Below are 21,299 nucleotides of genomic sequence, written 5' to 3'. Positions count from 1 at the left end.
TGAACTGGTATAACTTTTTAATAAAAGGAATACATTTGCCGTCATGAAATGCATATGGGTGGCCGTGAGTGAGTTTTGGTAAAGCAAATATAAGCGTAAGAAAACGTTAGTGTAAAAGAGGAAATTATATGCCTGAGGGCGAGGCGGGATTCAATCCTTCAACCGGAGGTTTACCAGTCTGTGACTTTATTAGTGCGGCACCATGACATAGCGATGCAATGCGTGAAATATCATTAGAAAACCTGTCCGTAGTTTTAAAGAAGAACACAGGCCAGTAAGCACAGAAGAGCTCCCGTTGAATCCATATGGCTTTGCAATATTGTAGCCGGTTAATAACTGAACGTCCAGATGGTACGTCATAATGCAGTGTATACGTTCGGTGAACGGCAGGTAGATATGGTGCAAAAGCAATAATTGAGAAGTAGTAGACAATTATTAGTGAGGGTAAAAGCAGGTTAAAGAAACATGTTCCTAGCTGGGCTTGAACCTGGGACCCTGTGTTTCCAAGACTGTAACCTTGCCCACTAGGCCACAGCAGAATAGCTGTTTAAATTGTAAATGTTTCAGAAGAAAAAGGTATGGGTATTTTGCGTGTGTATGCGAGTTTTGATTGGGTCGTGTAGGTGAAGATTTGGCTGGTGTCGGTAAAATGTCCAATGGGGAGACATGTTGTTAGTGGGATTGGTGGCAGGAAAAATAAGAAGAATAATGAGAAGAAGAAGAAGAAGGAGAAAACACAAAATCCCCTTAGTTTGGGGCTTTATTGTGTGGACATGTGAAGTTGTTTATGAATTCTGTCTGTTGAAATGGGGTCAGAATGTACAGAATTTAATGTTTTTAAGGGCTGGGTGTCTGTGGCTGTTGTGGTTATTTGTGTGGGGAACCCTGAAAAGTGCCAAACTCTCGGTGCTGTATAGGTATGGGGCATGCCCCTGCCAAAGCGTAACTTGGCGGGATGGCATACCTGCCATGCCAATCTTTCTTAATGTAAGTAAGTGGAGACAGATCCCAGCTGCAGTATAAATCAAGTGCATTAGGTATCAAAGGACTGTTGAAGTTGGAGGAGGCTCACATGGTCAGTCTTGGTATGGACTCCCTGATCCTAGCTCGTGGCCACAAAGGGAACTTTTGAAAATGGTGATTGAATGAATCTGGAACAACAGTTATTTGTCTCCAAAAATATATTAAAAAAGTCTATATATATATACCCATATTGGACTTTATATTTCATTTTATATACTTTCAAAGAGACTTAGCTTCTCATACTTCTTTTTTAACCTTAGCAGGCATATTACAATATTCAGCTTTACTTACTTTTATTAATTGTATTACTCTCAGTGCTATCACTTTTATGTCTTATACAGTCTATTTTTTCTCTCCCATATGGCTTTGTTTATTCACTGGAGAGACTGCTTCTTCAACTTACGTTTCCTTTCCATTGGAATAAATTTATATTGTGCCTCAAGAATAACTCTTTTGAACCTGCCCCACTTTTCATTCACAGTCTTGCAGTCAAGAAGCTGCACCCAGTCTATATTACTTAAATTTGCTCGCAAAGTTCAAAAAATGAATTTTTTTTTATACTTTAGCATTTCATAAATTAATGTACAGAAATAACAAAATGAATAATATCTGACATAAATGGGTATTTCTGAATACATTTATATTGTATCTATTAATTTCTCTCTGTGTATATTCATTTATGTTTACATTTTTCTTGCATTGGCATTGGCAGTGGGTGGAGTGAGTTCTCCCTCATCACTGAAAAAAGCTTTGAACATCTGGAAGAGTGCTACATAAATGCTTTGTTTCATTATTCATTCATTGAATTTAGAAATACAAATGTTGAAATTGATTGTGTACTTTATTTCAATAAAATAGTTTTGCAAAATATGGTTTCGCAATCTTTACGAAATTAGGTTACTCTGGGTGCAGAAAATCGATGCTGTAATACTGGACAAGACTGACACCGCAGGGCGTCAGGTTTGGCGGTAAAAGGAAGTTAAAAACGTGGCCTTTCTAGTGTCAAAAAAGGCGCTCCATTAGCGATGTGTGCATGTGATTGGTTGAGTATGAGAACATGTAGTGGCTGAGGCTGACTAATGGTCAGCTGCAGCAAAAGTCACCTGACCAAACTCTGCGCATTTCATGTGCAATGGTCATTTGATTAAATCTAATGGAGAGTTTTTAACAGGGTGGCAGATGGCAAGTGTAGGGCACGTAAAGAGGTTTCATCAGGGACAATACCTAATGTATGGTGTGTTTCCAGGTACGTGGTATTTGGCTCCTGCATCAAAGTGCTCCTCTGTGCGCTTGGTGGGTGGACAGATTCCCTGGTACTTGGTTCTAACCAAGGGAGCAAGCACAGAACATTAGACATGAATGCTGTTACCAGATACATACAGTAAAGTTGCTTGAATTTTCTGGCTTTTCGAATGTAATGAAATTTAAAAAGCAACATTATGGCTTTCTAAAACATCTCACTATGAATATACCTCAGGTACCACCATTCTGCATTGTAGCGTTCAGGAGGTGTGTTGCTGTTGAAAACTCCCCAACGCCATTGATCGATAAGATACCCAAATGGCAGGAAGGCAATCTTTTCTAGGGCCATCTTCAACAGGTAGTTTATGTCACTCTCTGTAAGGTAAAGACTACAACATGTTACTGAACAGAAAAACTAAAAGTCATAAAAATGGAGAGCAAAAAGTAATGCATTAAATAAATGAGGGACAATAATTGAAATGACAGTGTACCGTTGTCATTAGTCAACTGTTCCAGCAGCCCAATCTTTTGTAGATGCTTTGGTGTGGAGACAGAGAGAGACAGCACATCACCCACAGCCTCGTGGAATCCTGGATTGGCACCCCGACGGAAGCTGACTGGCTGATCCTTGTACTGGAGGTAGTATTCAATGTGGCCCATCTCATGGTGCACAGTGAACAGCTGCTCCATAGTCACAGTGGTGCACTGCTTGATTCTGTACATTAAACCAACACAGGTTACAGACCAACACAACCTTAGTGTGTCACATGACAGTATTTTTTAGGTGCCCCTTATCCTTCATGACTTGAGAGACACCGCAGCTGGGTGAGATTTACAACAATTACCTCCTGTCTTCCACATCGCTCTACACCTCGAACCAATGCTTGTACACCGTTGCACAGTAATACCCTTAGTTGTTTTTTCATGCTTTATCCACTCTGCCTGCATCTTTAGTCAAAGGACATCACAATGGACACATCAAAGTACTCAGAATGTGGAAGGCTTTATGTCGAATAAAACTCTTTGTTTACACGAAAAGACATGGACTGTGCAGACCTACATTTACTGGTTTCATTTGACGCATTTGCCTCTTGCAGGGTTCTGACAGTAAGGGGCAGCAGAGTGTAATTTTTACTCATAAGGACCACTTCAACCATTCTGCATTGTATTTGATGTCACGCCGCGTTGCATTCTGGGGTGATTTGCTATCTTAAGATGAAAGCTTAGCTCTGTGATTTTAAGATAACATTAATATTTGGGAAAAATAAAGCCCTAGTACCAGCTAATACTGGGCTGGTATCAGCATAGAAGTCATTCAAATATTTTTATGGATCCGGTAACTCTCTTGTCATATTACAATAGTTAGCAGCATAAAACTCATAAGACCCTAATAGGGACGTCAAACCCGTTTTGGCGATTTTTCAGAAAACTTTTTTTTTTTGCCATTTTCTCCCCAATTTAGTTGTTATACCAATCCCTGTGTATATCACATTCCTGATCGATGCGCTATCCTCTGTCGGTCTGGGGAGGTTGTAGACTACCACATGCCTCCTCCAATAAATGTGGAGTCACCAGCCGCTTCTTTTCACCTGACAGCAAGGAGTTTCACTGGGAAAGCGTAACGCGCGTGGAGGTTCACGCTATCTCCCCCAGATCCCCTCCCTGCCGAACAGGCGCCCCGACTAACCAGTACGCGTCGCTAATGCATCGATCAGGATTCATACCCTCACCGGCTTCCCACCCGCGAACACTGCCAATTGTGTTCGTAGGATTGTCTGACCAAGCCGGAAATACTGCTGCCGGGGATTGAACCCAGGTCTCTGTGGTGGTAGGCAAGTGCTTATACTTCTACACTACCCAGACGGCCCCTCAGAAAACATATTTTGACAGTTTATTTTTCACAATGTCATAAATGCTACTCAAACAATAGCATATAAATTCCTAACTTGTCAGAAAATAATGGCTGTTTTCTTTAATACGATTTACTATCCGCTTCCCATTTCCTGTGTAATTACTCTAGTTGCAGAGGGAGGTGACACTTTCTGCTGGCATTGTATTCACGGGCGTTCCACGCACAAACATTAACACAAAATTGGCATCTAGGCTCACTTTAACAGGTCATTTGACTTTGTTTACAAGCATTTGTGCCTGCACCTAACGCTGCACCGAAGTCAATTATGGGTCATTATAAAAAATATAACCTCATTGAAGGTATTATTACACATTTTGGTTGTAATAAAAATTTGGTGTAAAATGTTTAACATGTTATTCGGTTATTATGTAGTGTCCTAAAATGTTAAGCTACCAGCGTCCTGAGGAATTCTACAGCAAGCAAAATGTCACTAAAAAAAAGAAAAAAGGGCACTCACTATGTTCCCAGAAGGGATTTTTTAAATTAGTAAATAAAGTGCCTTCAGATTTCCACATTAATATTTTTTTTAATTGATATTTTTCTACATTTGGCCCCTGGTTGTCAACAACACGAGTAACCGATTGATTCTCATTTTTCGATTTCTGTTTTAAAAATGAACATCGAACACCGATTAATTTCTTGCTTTTTAATTTCTGTTCCTGAAACAGAAAATGAGTAGCCAAAAAGTACACAGATCCTTTCCCTCCAATGATAGTTATTAAATGCCGAGGGAAGCAGCTAATTTTTAACATTGTATTTTCTGGAAAGTCCGTGATTTATATATTTATTGTTATTTGATTATACTGTAGCATTTATGCCATTATGGATTAAAAATAAACTGTCAAACTCTGTTTTCTGAAAATCACCAAAACAGGTTTGACCTCCCAAGGGATATGCATCATCGCACACTGGCAGCAGGCTGGGAATCGAAAAGAGGCATCTCCTTTTCACCGTAATTAAAAAATAAAAATAAAAACAAGAAAAAACACCCATTTGTAAAACTAAAATGCATTATACCACACTGCAGACATGATCTTGGTGAAGCCTAGATAATGAGCACTATACACCTGATTATCTATATCTCTTCAAGCGATAGATAGCCTAATGTAACACTCTTCATCAGTTTCTTTGATGACAGACTGTCCAATTTACACCTCTAATTACTCATTTTCGAAACAAAAGGAACCTGCAGGCTGAACGGAGATCTCCAAATTATATTTATTTAAGATAATTTCTTGCAAGTAGAACATAAAGAATATGAGGTTGTTTAACGTTCAAAAGGCCATGTTTTGATTACTTCTGTTACTTCTCACAACAACCTAAGTTCATACAATAATGAAACAAGAGGCCGAGGCTATGTTGCAAAACTATTTTCTTGAAATAAAGTACTCAGTTGGATCAACTCTAACAGTTTTATTTCTAAATTATATCATTTTTGTGACAGTATATAGGCGATTTCTTTAGGGTTTTTTAAATTTAGGATTTATGAACATTTAAAAATCATTGCACACATGAAAACATGTTTTCTTTGATCACTGCCCAGTGAAGATGCAGAACCTGCCAAGATGGCCACAGACCAAAATACGGCTGGTGACAATAGCCCAGTCAACTCTTTTGAGAGAGAAGTGTGAAGTCGTTTTTATTTGTTTAATTACCCTATTTACCGTGTTCATACTCAAAACAGACTGCTGATGTGATTGATTGCTGAAGGAATTGTGCTGTTTGCACTTTTAGCAACATTTTTAGATGCTATACTTACATTTAGGTTAGGGAACAACAGGCGCACAATTGTAAAATGTCACATGCCCAACATTTTAAGCACATGAGTGAAAATGAGTCCATCTCTGCGCTGTACTGTCCTTTAACTGGTCTGTCACTGAACTGTACAGGCCATCAACCAGTTAGCAAAAAAAAGCAGCCAAAACTGCTCATTTGCAAGGAAAATGTCTAAGTTTTACCACGAGGGTCTCCCGAGCCGCTAGAATAGTATGCCACAGCCAGCAACGTCTTGGCACCATGCTTTCTTAATTACGGTGAAAAAGGATAATTGATAGTTAATACTTGTTTGTGATAGTTAATACTTGCCAGCTAGCTTACTATATAAAAATGTTTGTCATTTTTTTAGGAGTTGGGTGAACATATGGATGCTAAACAAACAAACTCTATAATATAAAGTGCCAAGTCTGATAGAATGACTTAAGATTTAGGACAGTTTACTGGAGTGTGGCTCACATCCCCGCTGCCTTACAATAGCCAGGTGTTGATACGGAATGCGGATGTGCGAATGTATTCTGTCTCTCCTCTGGCAGGCTATTTACAGTTGAGGCCAAAAGTTCACACACCCCTAGGCTAAAGACATTAAAACTCCATGTTAGTTTTTCACAACTCCATACATTTCATGTTACCTTACATTTCCTGTGTTAAGTCAATTAGGGTATCTACTTAATTTCCATAAGAGGTAAGTTCTAAATAATAACTAAGAGACAGATGTATTTCAGCTTTTATGTACTGTATCATATTTTCAGTGGGTCAAAAGTTTACATACACTTTGTTAGTATTTGGTGGCATTGCTTTTTAATTGCTTAACTTACATTAAGTTAAATAAATTACATTTCACTTAAATACATGCAAAAATGTTAGGGGTAACAAGCATGTCCCTATTTTCAGCTTGTCTTTAAAATATATTTTCCTCTCCTTTCCCCTTAAAATAAGAGCGGTGATAACACTGTTCTACTTTGCTTGTGAGTGCCACAGTTGTAGTGTTAACTTTGAGTGCTCACATTTGCCACCGGGTGGTGGTTTTGCGAACAAAAGTAGTTCTTAGGGAAATACAAATAAAATATATGCAAATTTGCCTCCGCCAGGAAGATTTCTTGAAGCAGAAGCTCCAAATGAAACCAGTAACCACTGTACATTGCATGCTGTTCACCTTACATGCAACACCGTTCTTTTGTACATACTTCATGATACATCTCTTCTTAATTTCATTTTGGAGATTAGGCTTTTAATTGCCTTGACCACTCACACTGCACAGTCTGAACCTTGTCGATCACCATAGGGGCTCACCTGAAATCTTCACGGTTGTAGAAGTCCCAGGCGGAGGCATGGCACACCACCTCCCGACCATCTGTAGGCTTTTCAAGCATGGATAAATCCCAGAATTTCTGGGGCATGGGCAGAAGGCCCAAGGAGGTGAAGAACTCCTCAGAAACCCGAAACATGCGAGTGGCATTCCAGTTCTGTAAACACAGGGATAAAAAGTTTTTAGATCCTGCGAGTGGGGGATTGCCTCCTTAATATTCACAGTGACAATTGGCTTAAATGCTGTGAGTGCCTTTTAACCTAATTATGAAGCTCTTGTTTTATATTGACCACAATATTCAAATTCTGTAAGGTTGACCTGGAAAACAAAATAGGCAACATTGGGGTGGAAAAAGTAAAGAAAAAATCTGTTAGGCAGCCTGTATTAGCATGATCCTTTTAAATATTATGGACACTAGATCAATTTGACTTTGTGACAAACTTTCCTGCCAATGATAACATGGTGAATATCTGCTGATGATAACATGGTGAAAATGTATTACTGGAGAAGCTTTTTGCAACTGAGACTCATTGAAATGATGCATTCAATAGATAGATGTTAAATCAATGCCAGTTCATCTCTGACTTGCAGTAATATGACAAATAAACAATGAGTCATGCTGATATGCATGTGTTTTGTTTTTGCCATTAATTTTGTTTTGTATATGCATCATATCCGTATCAATTAAAACATTTTATTACCAAGATCAGTCACAGTAAATACAGAAGTAGGTTTTTTCCTGTTGCTACAAAATATCAGTGGGCATCACAGGCTGCCATTAAAAAAAGTAGACAGCTTGAAAAGTAATCACCTGACCGGCAGCCAGTGCATGTGGAAAACACTGGATGCAATATCTGAAAAAAGTAATGGTTACGTGGTTGGTACGATGGACTACAAACGACACTCCACAAGACTACAATGCCCTGCCTCAAAGGGTAACGCATTTAACCATGCCTCCAGAAACGCCCTTAAGTCATAAAGCACAAATAGGAACTGGAGAGGCAGGAGCAGTCAGAAGTTGCTGAAATCAGTATGGCATCCACTGCACTGCAACTCTTGATTTCCCATAAGCTATAATGGAGAAACTGTCATGGTCCTGTGTTCCTGTCTGCGTTTTCCCTGTTGGGCCGCCAGATGGCGGCACTTCTGTTTTGTGTCCTGCTCCCCCTGTGTAATTGTTTGATTGTTTCCAATTGTCCTATTAGTGTTTGCTGGTCGTCTCGTTTTCCCTTCTCTCTCTGTGGCCTGATTGTTCATGGTGCCCTCCTGTGTCTCGTCAGTGTCTGTTCTATTTAAGTTTCCCTCTTCCTTGACTCAGGTGCTGGATCCTTGTGGTTATGTCTGGTTGTGTGCGCGTAAGCCCCTACCCAAGTACCTGCTCCATGTGTTCCTGCCCATGTCCTGGTTTCCTGGTGTTTTTGGATTGTCTGCATTTTCTTTGTTCCTGTGTTTTTAAGTTTTCCTTGGTTTGTTGAAAGTTGCCCTGCGAGGCTTTTTGTTCCCTTTGTTCCCTTGTTTAAGTAAAGTCTTTTGTTCCTTTCATTTGGAGTTTTGTATTTTTCCACCCTCTGCGTTTGGGTCCAAACCCCCCACGCATCCAAACAGAAACCACTACATTTTATATCAAACTAAGGGGTTTACAGTCATATTTTTAACCCAGTTATACCTAAAATACATTTTAAGAATAAGAATCAATCCGCGATTACACTTGACATGATTTCATAAACAAATTTATATGCGGTTGACTCTTATTAGTGGAACGCCTACAACTGATAAATAGCCTACAAGGAACACAACTGTAAAGTAGTTTGAACAAGTGTTAGGAAGTTTGATTCTTTAAAATGAGTCGGTACATTCGAGTCAGTACATCAAAATCATCTTGACTGTAATTTCTCATTTCTAGATCTCGCAATAGGCTACCCTCATTGGGGAGACGGGTATGCCATCCCGCCAAGATATGCCTTGGCGAGGCAGCATGCCGCATACCTATACAGCACCGAGAGTTTGGAACTTTTCATGGTTCCCTACATAATTAATAAAGTTTGGGGCTTTATTGTGCGGACAAAGTTGGTTGTGAATTCTGTCTGTTGAAATTGGATCAGAAGGTATCGAAATTAATGTTTTAAGGGCTGAGAGGCGGTGGTCATTGTGGTTATTTCTGAAGGAAACCCTGAAAATGGCTAACTCTCGGTGCTGTATAGGTATGGGGCATGCCGCCCAGCTAAGGCGTAACTTGGTGAGATGGCATACCAGCCACCCCAATCACCAGATGTGAATTGGGCTAGGACAAAGGACAATGTTACTGAAATTAACAGGCAATTAATCACAGTTTATAATCAATTAGTAGAATTTAAGGCTATATCAATGAAGCATAGTATGGGTAAAGTGCTCAAAGCTGCCAGACAGAAAACCGTAGGATAAAACAAAACATTTCTTCCCATTAACACTAAAGCCATCATCAGTGACTCTGTTTTTAATGGGACATATCAGCCACTTATCCATTTCTCCTCGGGAAACTTTAAACAAATTAGCTGACATTTCAGTACAGCCAATACTACAATACTGTTACAGATTTTTATGTCAAAAACACAAAAAGACTGGCTAAAGCCGTTATCTGTCTTAACTTGTATGAACAATAAACAAGTTACTTATTGTAGGTAGAATCGGTGCTATCTCGGAATGAGGCACCAGTAAACATTAAAGTAGGCATTTACGTGATCATATGAAATACACTGTCAAATGCAAACAATAAAAAATGCGTTTTTGCTATTTGGCATTTATTTGTACAAACACAGAATAACATGAATATTAACCCTTTTTTTCATACAGGCCTAATTGCATTGCTGCTGATATCACCCATGATATAACTTTGGCTGGCCAACTAAACTTGCTACCCAAGAAAGAGCATCAAGGACAGTTATAAGCAGTTACGTTAATTGGTACTATGCAGCTGAGTAGAAATTATGTGGGTCACCCTCTCAAAAATAAAAAACTTTCAGCGAGAACACACTAGGAATGCTGCGTTTAGTGTAAATTCAGGGGAAGGCCACTCATAATGATTACACGACCCATATCATTTGAGGCCAAAAGTTTACATACACCTAAGCTAAAGATATTCAAACTCAGTTTTTCACAACTCTGCACATTTCATGTTGCCATACATTTCTTTTGGCAAGTCAATTTGGGCATCTACTTTGTTCATATCAGAGGTAATTTTAAAACAATCGAAATTTAACTGACCAATTTCTATATATTACAAACCAGTCATTGCAATCTGGCTTTTTTCCAACTAATTTCAAGAGTGCAACAGTAAGACCGAATTTGAAAAAGTGTACCCTTAGATTCCACCTCTCAGTAATTTCTTGCAAATTTCCAATTTGATGTTCATGTAAAGTACTCAAGAAGCTGGTTTTCCATCAACTAACTGATTTTCTTAACTCCATCTTCATCTTCGAGAAATTTCAGTCTGGCTTTTGTGCCAAGCTCAGCACTGAGGCAGCTCTGACTAAGGTTGTGAATGATCTCAGAGTTGTTCTGGATGCCAAAAAACCTTGCATCTTGGTACTGCTGGATCTGAGTGCCACCTTTGATGCGGTTGATCACAGCACCTTAACTTCCAGTGGGTTGGTCCTGAAATGGTTTCTTACTTGACTAGAAACGACTACTTTGTCTCAGTAGGTGAATCCTCCCCTCAAAGAGTAAATATCACATGTGGTGTGCCCCATGGGTCAATCCTCAGACTGTTATTCAGTTTTTACATGCTACCGCTGGGGACCATTATCCAAAAGCATGATATTAACTTCCATTGTTATGCAGACACCTGCGACAGATTGGCGGCCTGTCCAGGGTGTATTCCTGCCTCTCGCTCAATGCACACTGAGATAGGCTCCAGCACCCCCCGCGACCCTGCTCAGGATAAGCGGGTATAGATAATGGATGGATGTTATGCAGACAACACCAAATAATACATATCTGTGGCCCCAGATGGCCTTCACCCTATCGACACCTTGGTAAACTGTATCTCAGATAGTAATAGTTGGATAACCAAAAACTTCTCATACTAAACAGAGACAAAATGGAGATTTTAGTAATTGGGCAAAAAAAGATACCATGATGGTATACCTACATTCACTATCTTTAACAATTACACCTCAAGCTAAAAACCTGGGAGATATTTTTGACAAAGATTTGAATTTTCAAACACATATCAGAAACATTACTAAATCTTCCTTTTACCATTTTAAGAATATATCCAAGGCCAGCTCATTTCACTCCAAGGATGGCACTGAGAAACAAATGCAGGCATTTATTACTAGTCACCTGGATTATTGTAATGCCTCCCAAAGAAAACGACTGGTCAGCTACAACTTCAACAAAATGCTGCTATCAGAGTGCTATCCAAAATAAAGAACAGCAGACATATTACTCCAATATAAAAATCACTGCACTGGATCTCAGCCCATTTTAGAATAGATTTTAATGTGCTTTGATTAGTTTTTAAATCTGTGCATGGACTTGCTCCGGTTTACATTTCCCACTTCTATATACAGTACAGTGTGTCTATTTACTGTCTACACATGCTGCTTTCAGATCATTTGATTCTCTCCAGTTAACCATTCCATGTGCCATGATGAAGGCTTTTGGGTAGGCAGGGTAGGGCTGCAAAGCATGAAACAGCAATGCAAACAGTAACATCTACCAAACCAAGCAGACATAATGTGCTTTTATATGCTTTCAGACATCCGCCATGCTACATAATAGATGGAAAGCTCTTCAATCTATGACAGTTTCAAACCAAGACCAAAGTTCATGTTGAGAGACTGCATGGCTTCCTGTTTGTAGACATCTGTACACTGATTGTTTGGAATGAGTCAGACATGCAGTCCAGTGTGGAACTGTTTTTTGAATCCTGTGACAACTTTGGACTCACCATCAGTACAAAGAAGATTGAGGTCATGATCCAACCTGCTCCAGATAGCCCCACCAAGAGGCAGTGGACAGATTCACCTACTTGAGTAGCACGCCATCCTGCTGCACAAATGTTGGTGATGAAGTCATCTTGTTTTAGTTATAAAATCAAGGGGAAACTCATTTTAGCTACATAAAGAAAAAAAAAAAAACCAGTTTTGGACTATGGAGACAAACTTTACATACATGCTTCCTCCTCTACTTTACATGCCTTAGTTTACCATAGTGCCTTATGCTTCATTTCAGCTGCTAAATCATTAACCCATCATTGTCTGCTATTTAAATGGTCTGGTTTGTCTTCATTACATCTGCGTAGATTGATCCACTACTATATATTCGTTTATAAAAAACAATAATTGGCCTATTTCCTTCTTACTGCAGTGGTCTACTAATTAGAAATAGAGATAATTATCACCTCCGCCCCAGTGATGTGATACTCTTCAAATTCCCTCATCCTACTGAATTTTGAAAGCTGGGTTTCAGATATTTTGCACCGTACAGTTGGAACAATCTTCAAAAAAATCTTCAACTTGACAAAATACTTTTAATTCCTGATTCAAACATGTAATTCATGACTCTGTACCTGAAATATGCTCCTGTTTTTAACCTCAGCACTATTTATAACTACTGTTACACTGCTGTCACCTTTCTCCATTTGATGTCTATAAATTGTTTGTCTACTGTCTTGTGTAACATTGTAACTTTTTGTTTTATGTCAGGTCCCCCTTGCAAAAGAGATCTCAATCAGGGTTTTCCTCGTTAAATAAAGGTTAAATAAAAATAAAACAAAAGTCGATGCCAGACTCACTAAGGCTAGTGTATGTTTTGGAGAAGACTCCACCCAACAGTTTGGAAATGGAGATTAAGCACATAAACCAAGAAAAGTCTACCAAGCCATTATCCTTACCATCTTTCTGTATGCCAGTTGTGACATGGACTGTCAACCAGAGGCATGCAAAGAAACTCAACCTATTCCGTTTTACGTGTCTTCACAAGCTCCTAAAAAATTCACTGGCAAGACAGTGTCCTTGAGTGCTCAAATATGCCAAGCATCTCCACAATGCTAAGGTGAACACAACTCAGATAGGCAGGCTGTATAATTTCTGATGAGCACCTACCCAAACTCATTTTCTATGGTGAGCTACGAGCTGAAGCATGACGCTAAAGTGGTCAGAAGAAGTACTTCAAAGATGCTTCAAAGAGGCCTCCCTGAAAATTGCATTTCTAAAATAAAACACGGTTATTGTCTGTCAGTTTTAATTTCTTGAAACTTTATTTTGGTACGATACTTTGTACATTAGGAGGTTTGAGTATTTGATGGGTGCCTGTTTGTTTCACTTTGTTTCTCCCAGCATTTGTCAGTGGGCTATTCTTAAAATGTGTACGTCTATAAAAATAACACTGTAGACAATGTTAACCCCTTCACACACATGCCAAATCTGGCCAGTCCTTGTCCAGTTAGGTGGTACCCTATTTAAAGCTTTATAACTCCCGATGTGAGCATCACAGAGACTTGTTAAATGCTTAAATGAAGCAAAATATTTGTACCATTTACAATACTAACTTAGATTAGTTTATATTCATAACTATGGAAGAAATAAATTGCCACAATAAAATGCAGCTGTCAAGGCAAAACATCAAAAATGAATTTGCTCTTTTTAGTTTGCAGTAAAATACTGAATGATCCCATTTATAAAACAGGTTAAACTATACATGTCCTGGATCAAAAACTCCTTTGTCACAAGTGCGTAAAATCTAAGAGTGGATATGTAGAACTACTAAAGAATCTATCAAACAAAAAGTCAGCAGTGTACCCAGTGTCTCCAAATCTATCCAAAATGTTTAAATTATGCATTGCTGTAAATCATAACACAATCACGTATTTCACTACAAATCAACTGTTTTGACCCAAGAAACTCATCTAGCTGCTCATGCATCATTTTCAAGTGGGAATTACAAGCTTTCCGTCAGTACAGTGGTATAAAATATCTAGGGGTCCAGAAACATATCCAGAATCTATCCAAAAATGAATAAAATGCTTTATATCCATTATAAAGCATATGAATATGCCCCTTATTAAGTTTTAAGATGAAACATTGATAATCAGAACAATGCAAAAACAAATGCAAAAACATCATCACATAATGTGTTACAGTACCTAGATGTGTAATCATTAACTCTCGTATGTTCTTCTGTACTCTACAGTATGAAATGTTTTTAGTATGGGGATGGGATGACATTAAAACAATATTCAACCCGTCCACCACATTTTGGCAATGTTCCGGCTACATAAAACACAAACCCTGCTGAAGCTACCACCAAATGCTTGTTACAGTGTGAAATATGGTCATTATAAAATTCCACTAACCTATTTAAAGACACTCAATTCCAAAAATAACATACATAACCAAAATATTTTGAGCAGTAACACTGACATATCAACAAAGAAATCTTATCTGTGTTCAGTAGATAGAGACAGAGACCAAGAATCAATGTTGTTGTCAACGATCTCCTGACTTACTCCACAAAACTATGTCAGCTAAGTCTATCAGCAAACATTTGGCTTAGTTATGCTCAGAAGCCCTCAATAATAATGTCTTAAAATAAGTCAAAACTAATCAATAACATTTTGCCAGTGTCTTTTACTGCTACCACAGAGTGAATGTCACCTATTGGATAGATTCATTGCCAGTCACAGCTATTTTGGAAGGTACCCAGGCATCACAAATGAACATATATTTCACAAACGGATTGTCCAAGACAATATATGACCACTCAATATCAAAAGGGACATCTCTACAAGTAAAACCACTGGTAAGTTTGTATATTTATTCCATATTTAGTCCCAGATATTGACAGTGGAATAACATGGTATAATTTTAGAACAAGTTGTCTTGTTTAATTTGTTATTCAGTGAGCCAAATTTTCACTGCTGTATTGGCATATCTTAGGGTAATTGTTTGGTTTATCTTGTTGCTATGACGGAGTACAATTATTTAATGGTGAAAGAATATTTTTATGAATGCCCAGAAAGACACTATTGTCCAGTGTATGATGAGTGGGGGGTGTAGTGGCAGATGAGACTGCAGGGAGGGGTGCTTCTTAAATGAACAACCAGCGCGACAATGGTGGCGATGCAAAACTCGGCATATTCGGCATTGTCTACTAATGAATCTAGAACAAAGAGGTTCTGTTTTCATCTCATAGTTAGGTTGCAGGAGCAATGAATGTCTGAGTTGAGTAATCTATACACACCGGGGGACCACTTGGGGGATTGGTTAAAGTTGCCAGTTACCATTCAGAACCAAAAAATCACAGAAATGGCAAAAAATGGGGAAAGTCACAGAATCTGTGGCACCTGCAACTTCTGTGACAAAAACCCAGCCTTACTTATCAGTTTAGCCTATCCCATTGACATCATGGAATCTCCATTTCTATTATATCTAATTATTTTTCTTATCATCAATCTATATTATTTGGGGGTTATTTAGCCTGTTTGGTAATATTGGGAGGGTTGTATCCCCTCCCCCTCCCCGAATTACACCCTTGCATAGGGAGCTTTGAAAACAGGCCCATGCCCATAATTATTGAAAAACATTTAGGAATAAGAAAAACACAGTAGCTATCAAACTGAAAATATGTAGGCCTGTTTGTAATATAAAACAGTACACCCATAAACAAAAAATCTGTCTTTGCATTTTAACAAAGATATCATTATACAACTATGCCTTAGGCTGACATCAGACAGGACATGCTTTGTAGGCTTCAAAAGGTATCTTGTCTAGATTTTATGAAGCCTACTCTTAAAAGGTGCTGGAGACAACTTTTATTCTGTTGCTAGGCAACTGCACTGCACTCCTGTCGATCACTTGGATGGCATTGTTAACAGCATTAGCAAACTAATTGCACCTTTTTTATATCTTTTTGCATATATGTGAACATGTTTTCATTATAAATAGGAGCTAACAATAGTGGAAAGACAGCAAACTTTCAGTTGGGATAATGACAGTGAGGTTGAGTTTTCTGGGTTTTTGCAGCAAGCAAAATCCAGAATCTAGACATATAAAGGGTTGGAAATCTAGTTAAGATGAAAAACATTTTTACATAAATAGAATAGGTTAACACCAATATAGCTCAGGTTTTACCCGAATATAGACTGGCTACATCCTAATCAGCTTTCACAAATGCAGAGTTTTCACCTGAATGCCTATGCGATGTTTCGACTTTTCACCACAACAACGTTCTGTGGGTTGTGAGGAGGAATTGGAAGGTTTTTATGAAGATGAAGCATTTGAGAGAGGTGACAACCATGTAACAGATGAAGGGGAGTGGGAGAGAGGCAACAACTGTGTGAGAGAAGAGGGTCATGAACTGGGTCTCATAGCAGCGGTGAGCCAGTGGACTACTTTATTTATCTTCTTTCATGAAATATTATTGATTTTATGGTCACAGAGACAAATTGATTTGTGGAGGAAATGTATGCTATTGTTGACTACTCTACTGGCAACAAAATTGTTAATCGTTGTGATTCGGATATTTTTTTGATTCAGAGTTGAAATTGTTGATTTTACAAACTAATGTTTAAAAAAACAATGCAAATGTTTGGAGGCTTCATTTATTGTCCCTTGTTTACATGTCTATACAAATGACCGGAGGTATTTCTTGTTTATACAAATGATCAGATGTACTGTAAAATGACCAGAGCATACTGTAAAACTGTCCAGTTGTGTCCAACAAAGTCTCTCAAGCATGAGCTGATTTTTATGGAAAACTTTTCAATATTACACATCACCAATGTAAGAGTCTATGGGGCTAGAACTGTGACAGTTAAATTTTGGCATCAAAAAAAAATTTTGGCATCAAAAATAAAATTTGGCATTGAAAACAAAACCGGAACTGAAAAAGGAAACATTGGCATTGAAACACCAGTACTGGGAAAAAGTTGTACTGGCACTAAAAAAAGTTACACTGAAAAATAAAACACAGGCATTAAAAAAATTAGAATCTTACAATCTTCTTATCTTATTTTAATTTGACATTTTTTGCATTATGATGTTTTTTTCATTGTCAATATCCAGATTTTTTCTTCATATCTGTCTTTTTTCAGTGACTGTTTTTTTTTACGATGTCAGTTTTTTTTTGTTTGACTGGTTATCAGTTTCAACTTTCTGTCACCGTTTTGGCATAGAGAGGAGGGGTTTGAGGGGAGGGACAAGGAGTGCGTGATTTACATATAATTTGCATACTAAGGAGAGAGCGTCACTCTTCCCAAACCCACTGTCGGGTGCATGCACTGTAAGATTTTGCCTAGTTAAATAGCTGTCAGTAGCCTGCAGTAGCCTTTGATTTCAGGCTGTAGACAGTGTCTTTTTTTTCTGTCTACCTGTGTGTGCATGCCTGTGTGTGTGTACACAGTGCACAAGTTCTTGGGAATGAGTGGCAGGCTATTTGACACATGTAGAGTATTTGAAATATAGAATGTATTGCATTTCCTCATGTATTACATATCCTTATATACCAAGCCTATTGTTCATATTGCATTAAAAATGCAGACACCATTATGATAGTGTAATGTATCATCTACACATTCAGTATATATGTTACTTTAGATACATATTTCATATTTTAAAATTCTTTAACCCTTTGTTTTATTAACTAGTGAGTGTAACCTATTGAGTGAAGGAACATTTGCATTTGTGTTTGTGTGTGTGGGTGTGTGGGTGTCTTTATTTGTGTTAAAGGCTCATGTCTAGTATCTTCCATATTCTAATAGATTCTCTAATGAAGTATTTACAAGAGACTCCAGCCTCTCCTTATCTTACCTCTATCTTATCTCAACCAGCTCCCAGTGAACAAGGTGAGCCAACCTCTCCATCTACCTCATACCAACCAGCTCCCAGTGAACAAGGTGAGCCAACCTCTCCATCTACCTCATACCAACCAGCTCCCAGTGAACAAGGTGAGCCAACCTCTCCATCTACCTCAAACCAACCAGCTCCCAGTGAACAAGGTGAGCCAACCTCTCCATCTACCTCAAACCAACCAGCTCCCAGTGAACAAGGTAAGCCAACCTCTCCATCTACCTCTTCTCAACTTTATTCTGAAAAGACCTCAAGCTCTCTGTCTACTTCTACTTTGATTACTGCTGAAGAGGCCCCTAGCTGCTCATCTACCTCAACAGAGCCAGCAATTGCTGCTGGGAAGACCACAGGTTCTTCCTCTTCCTCCTGTGAATCTATCTCTGTTGCTGGCGAGTCTGTTAAACCACCACCTCTGGATCCTGTAGACAGGCCTGCCCTCTTTGATAATGTGAGGACTGAATTAGTCACCAGAGGACCTTGTCAAGAGGGATTATATTTTCCCTAAAAGAGAGGATGGACAGAGTTCCCATCATCATTACTTTTACTCAACATTAGTCAATGGTGAGAAGATAATTAGAAGCTGGCTTATCTACTTCAGGAAAAAAACTGTCTGTTTTGCTTTTGCTGTAAATTGTTTTCACAGAAGGACTTTAAGCTGATTTGTGAAGGAATGAATGATTGGAAGAATGCCACCCAGGTTTTGAAGTCACATGTATGAAGTATGAAGTATGAAGATGTGGAAAGAATTTGAGGTTTGCTTTGAAACTGGTCAAACAACAGACAGCCAGGCAATGGCACTCATTGAGACAGAGAGGAAGAGGTGGCGTGAAGTATTGAAAAGAATAGTGGCGATAATCCAGTCTCTTGCTGAGAGAAATATGGCCCTGAGAGGATCCACAGACTCACTCTACCACCCCAACAACAGCAACTTCTTGAAAGAAGTATAGCTAATGGCTAAATTTGATCCTGTTTTAAAGCAACATATAGAGAGGCTTGAGAGTGGAACAGGGAACATGACAACCTACCTAGGAAAAACCATACAAAATTAACTGATAAGTGCCATTAGTGGAAAGATCATGGAGGCAATGGTAGGTGAGATCAAACTCTGCAAATACTTTTCAATAATACTGGATTGCACCCCGGACATAAGCCACACAGAGCAGCTATCAGTTGTCATCAGGACTGTGTCAGTAGAGAACAAGCCACAGGTGAAGGAACACTTACTTTATGGGCTTCCTTGAAGCTGAAGCTTCAACAGGAGAAGAGCTATCAGCTCTTATCTTGAAGAGGCTGGAAGACCTGAACATACCCTTTGATGACTGCAGAGGGCAGTTGTATGACAACAGCGCAAACATGAGGGGCAAAAGGAAAGGTATACAGGCCAGATTGCTGCCAATAAACCCCAGAGCTTTATTTGTGCCATGTGCAGCTCATACATTAAACTTGGTGGTGGCTGATGCTGCACAAAGCTCCCAAGACGCCATTGGTTGTTTTGGCTACTTGCACAAGATCTTGTTCACACTGTTCTCAGCATCCACCCAGAGATGGTCCATCTTAGCCCTTTTTGTTCAGGGTTCCAGTCGCTCTGTGCAAGTCATCAACTCTGGATCCAGCAAAAGAGCCCCAGACCATCACGCTTCCTCCTCCATGTTTGACAGTTGGTGTCACACACTGAGTGAACCATCCTTTCACCTACTTGAAGGCGTATAAAAACCCTGCGTGATAAACCAAAGATTTCAAATTTTGATTCATCAGTCCATAAGACTTTCTTACAGTCTTCAGTAGTCCACTGCTGGTGCTTCATGGCCCAGGCAAGCCTCTTTTTCTTATTTAGCCATTTTAGCAATGGCTTTCCTTCTGCCACTCGACCTGTCAATTCTGCAACTCAAAGTCTTCTCTTCACAGTTGAAACTGAGACTTGCTTACTTCGACCACTGTTAAGCTGTGCTTGAAGCTGTTGTCCTGTGAGCCGCCTATCATGCAAGCTGTTGACTCTCAGAAACTTGTATTCTGATTCTGTTGTGGTTTGGGTCTTCCGGACCTCTTCCTGTCAAAGTTTACTCCAGTTTCCAAGTGCCTTTCGATAGTGTAGGAAACTGTACTCACTGAAACCTTGGCTTTCTTTGCAATTTCTCTAAAGGAAAGACCTACACTTTTAAAGGGTATGGTCTGTCTGTCTTTCTTTGTTAATTGCCTTTTTCTCGCCATTATGATAGCAATATACTACTTCCTGCACTGCAATATTGCCCAAATAATGCTTCAGAGGGTGCAGTAATACAGTCTGTTCCAACACTGATTTTATACAGACAGAAGGTTTGTAAATAATCAATAAAAGTTGGGACACCTGTATGAATTATTTGCATAATCTTTAAATGATTTACTTCCATTGCTGCAGAAAAGCTGTAAGTTGTTAACCCATTATTTGTTCCATGAAAAAAGCCTTTTTTATAACTCTGAAATATACATTATTTTTCGGTTTTTGGTAACCTAAACTTATTTTTTTAACCTCTGGCAGTTTACCACTTACTTTTGTACCATTTCAGGTCATTCACAGGTCATTACTGCTTAAATTTCAATAAAACTGGAAAAACGGGGGTGTAAGAACCCATCCTATGAAAGGATGGCAGTAAGCTAAAAACAAAGAGTTATTTCTCCAAGACTCAAGGAGAAAAAGACCAAAGAGCAAGTAAAGAAGGATAAGTAATATACTAGCAACACAAGTGGAAAAAAATGTCTTTTCTGCCATAAAAAGGGGGAAAAAAGGAATTCTGCAAGCCTAAAAAGCAGAAGCTACACAAAGTAAACTTGGCTTCCTGAAATCAAAGGGCTTGTGCTTAGGATGCCTGTCGCAGGGACATTTAAGTGAAGGCTGTTAGCAAAGGCTCACCTGTCAAACATGCTCTCTAAAACACCCTGCTATCCTGAACTCCATCAGCTCTTCCTCTACTGTTGAAAGTGGGAATGACAAATAACCAGTCTCAAATTCCTCTCCCACAACAGACAGTGAAACTTGTGGTTCTAGTGGAGCCAGCGAAGCAGCCTGTGAACTTTTGATTATTCCAGTTAAGGTCAGGTCTGTGAGAAGCAAATAAATAGCTGAAACATACACATAGATCCAGGCAGTACAGGACGCTTTTGTATGAAGGAGCTGGTGAGGGACCTAAAGGTAACAGGGAAAAAATCTTGCCAGTCGGTAAATGTTTGGGGCTTG

General features: G+C 39.0%; 1 protein-coding gene across 2 annotated transcripts in view; it reads right to left on the bottom strand.

Annotated features, from left to right (window-relative positions):
• The window catches only part of LOC118221799 (angiotensin-converting enzyme-like), a 157,029-nt gene that overhangs the window by 40,572 nt on the left and 95,158 nt on the right, over window positions 1–21,299 (bottom strand). For both annotated transcript variants that reach the window (XM_035407189.1, XM_035407190.1), the window contains 4 exons: window positions 7,244–7,416; window positions 2,757–2,980; window positions 2,496–2,640; window positions 2,248–2,346 (listed from right to left, as the gene is read on the bottom strand). In XM_035407189.1, the coding sequence (XP_035263080.1) occupies window positions 2,248–2,346; window positions 2,496–2,640; window positions 2,757–2,980; window positions 7,244–7,416 (641 nt within the window). The remainder of the gene's footprint in view (window positions 1–2,247; window positions 2,347–2,495; window positions 2,641–2,756; window positions 2,981–7,243; window positions 7,417–21,299) is intronic.

This window comes from Anguilla anguilla, chromosome 2 (assembly GCF_013347855.1).
Source record: "Anguilla anguilla isolate fAngAng1 chromosome 2, fAngAng1.pri, whole genome shotgun sequence".
NCBI lineage: Eukaryota > Metazoa > Chordata > Actinopteri > Anguilliformes > Anguillidae > Anguilla > Anguilla anguilla.
Note: the sequence above shows the minus strand (reverse complement) of the source record. Positions and strands in the feature narration are given on the sequence as shown.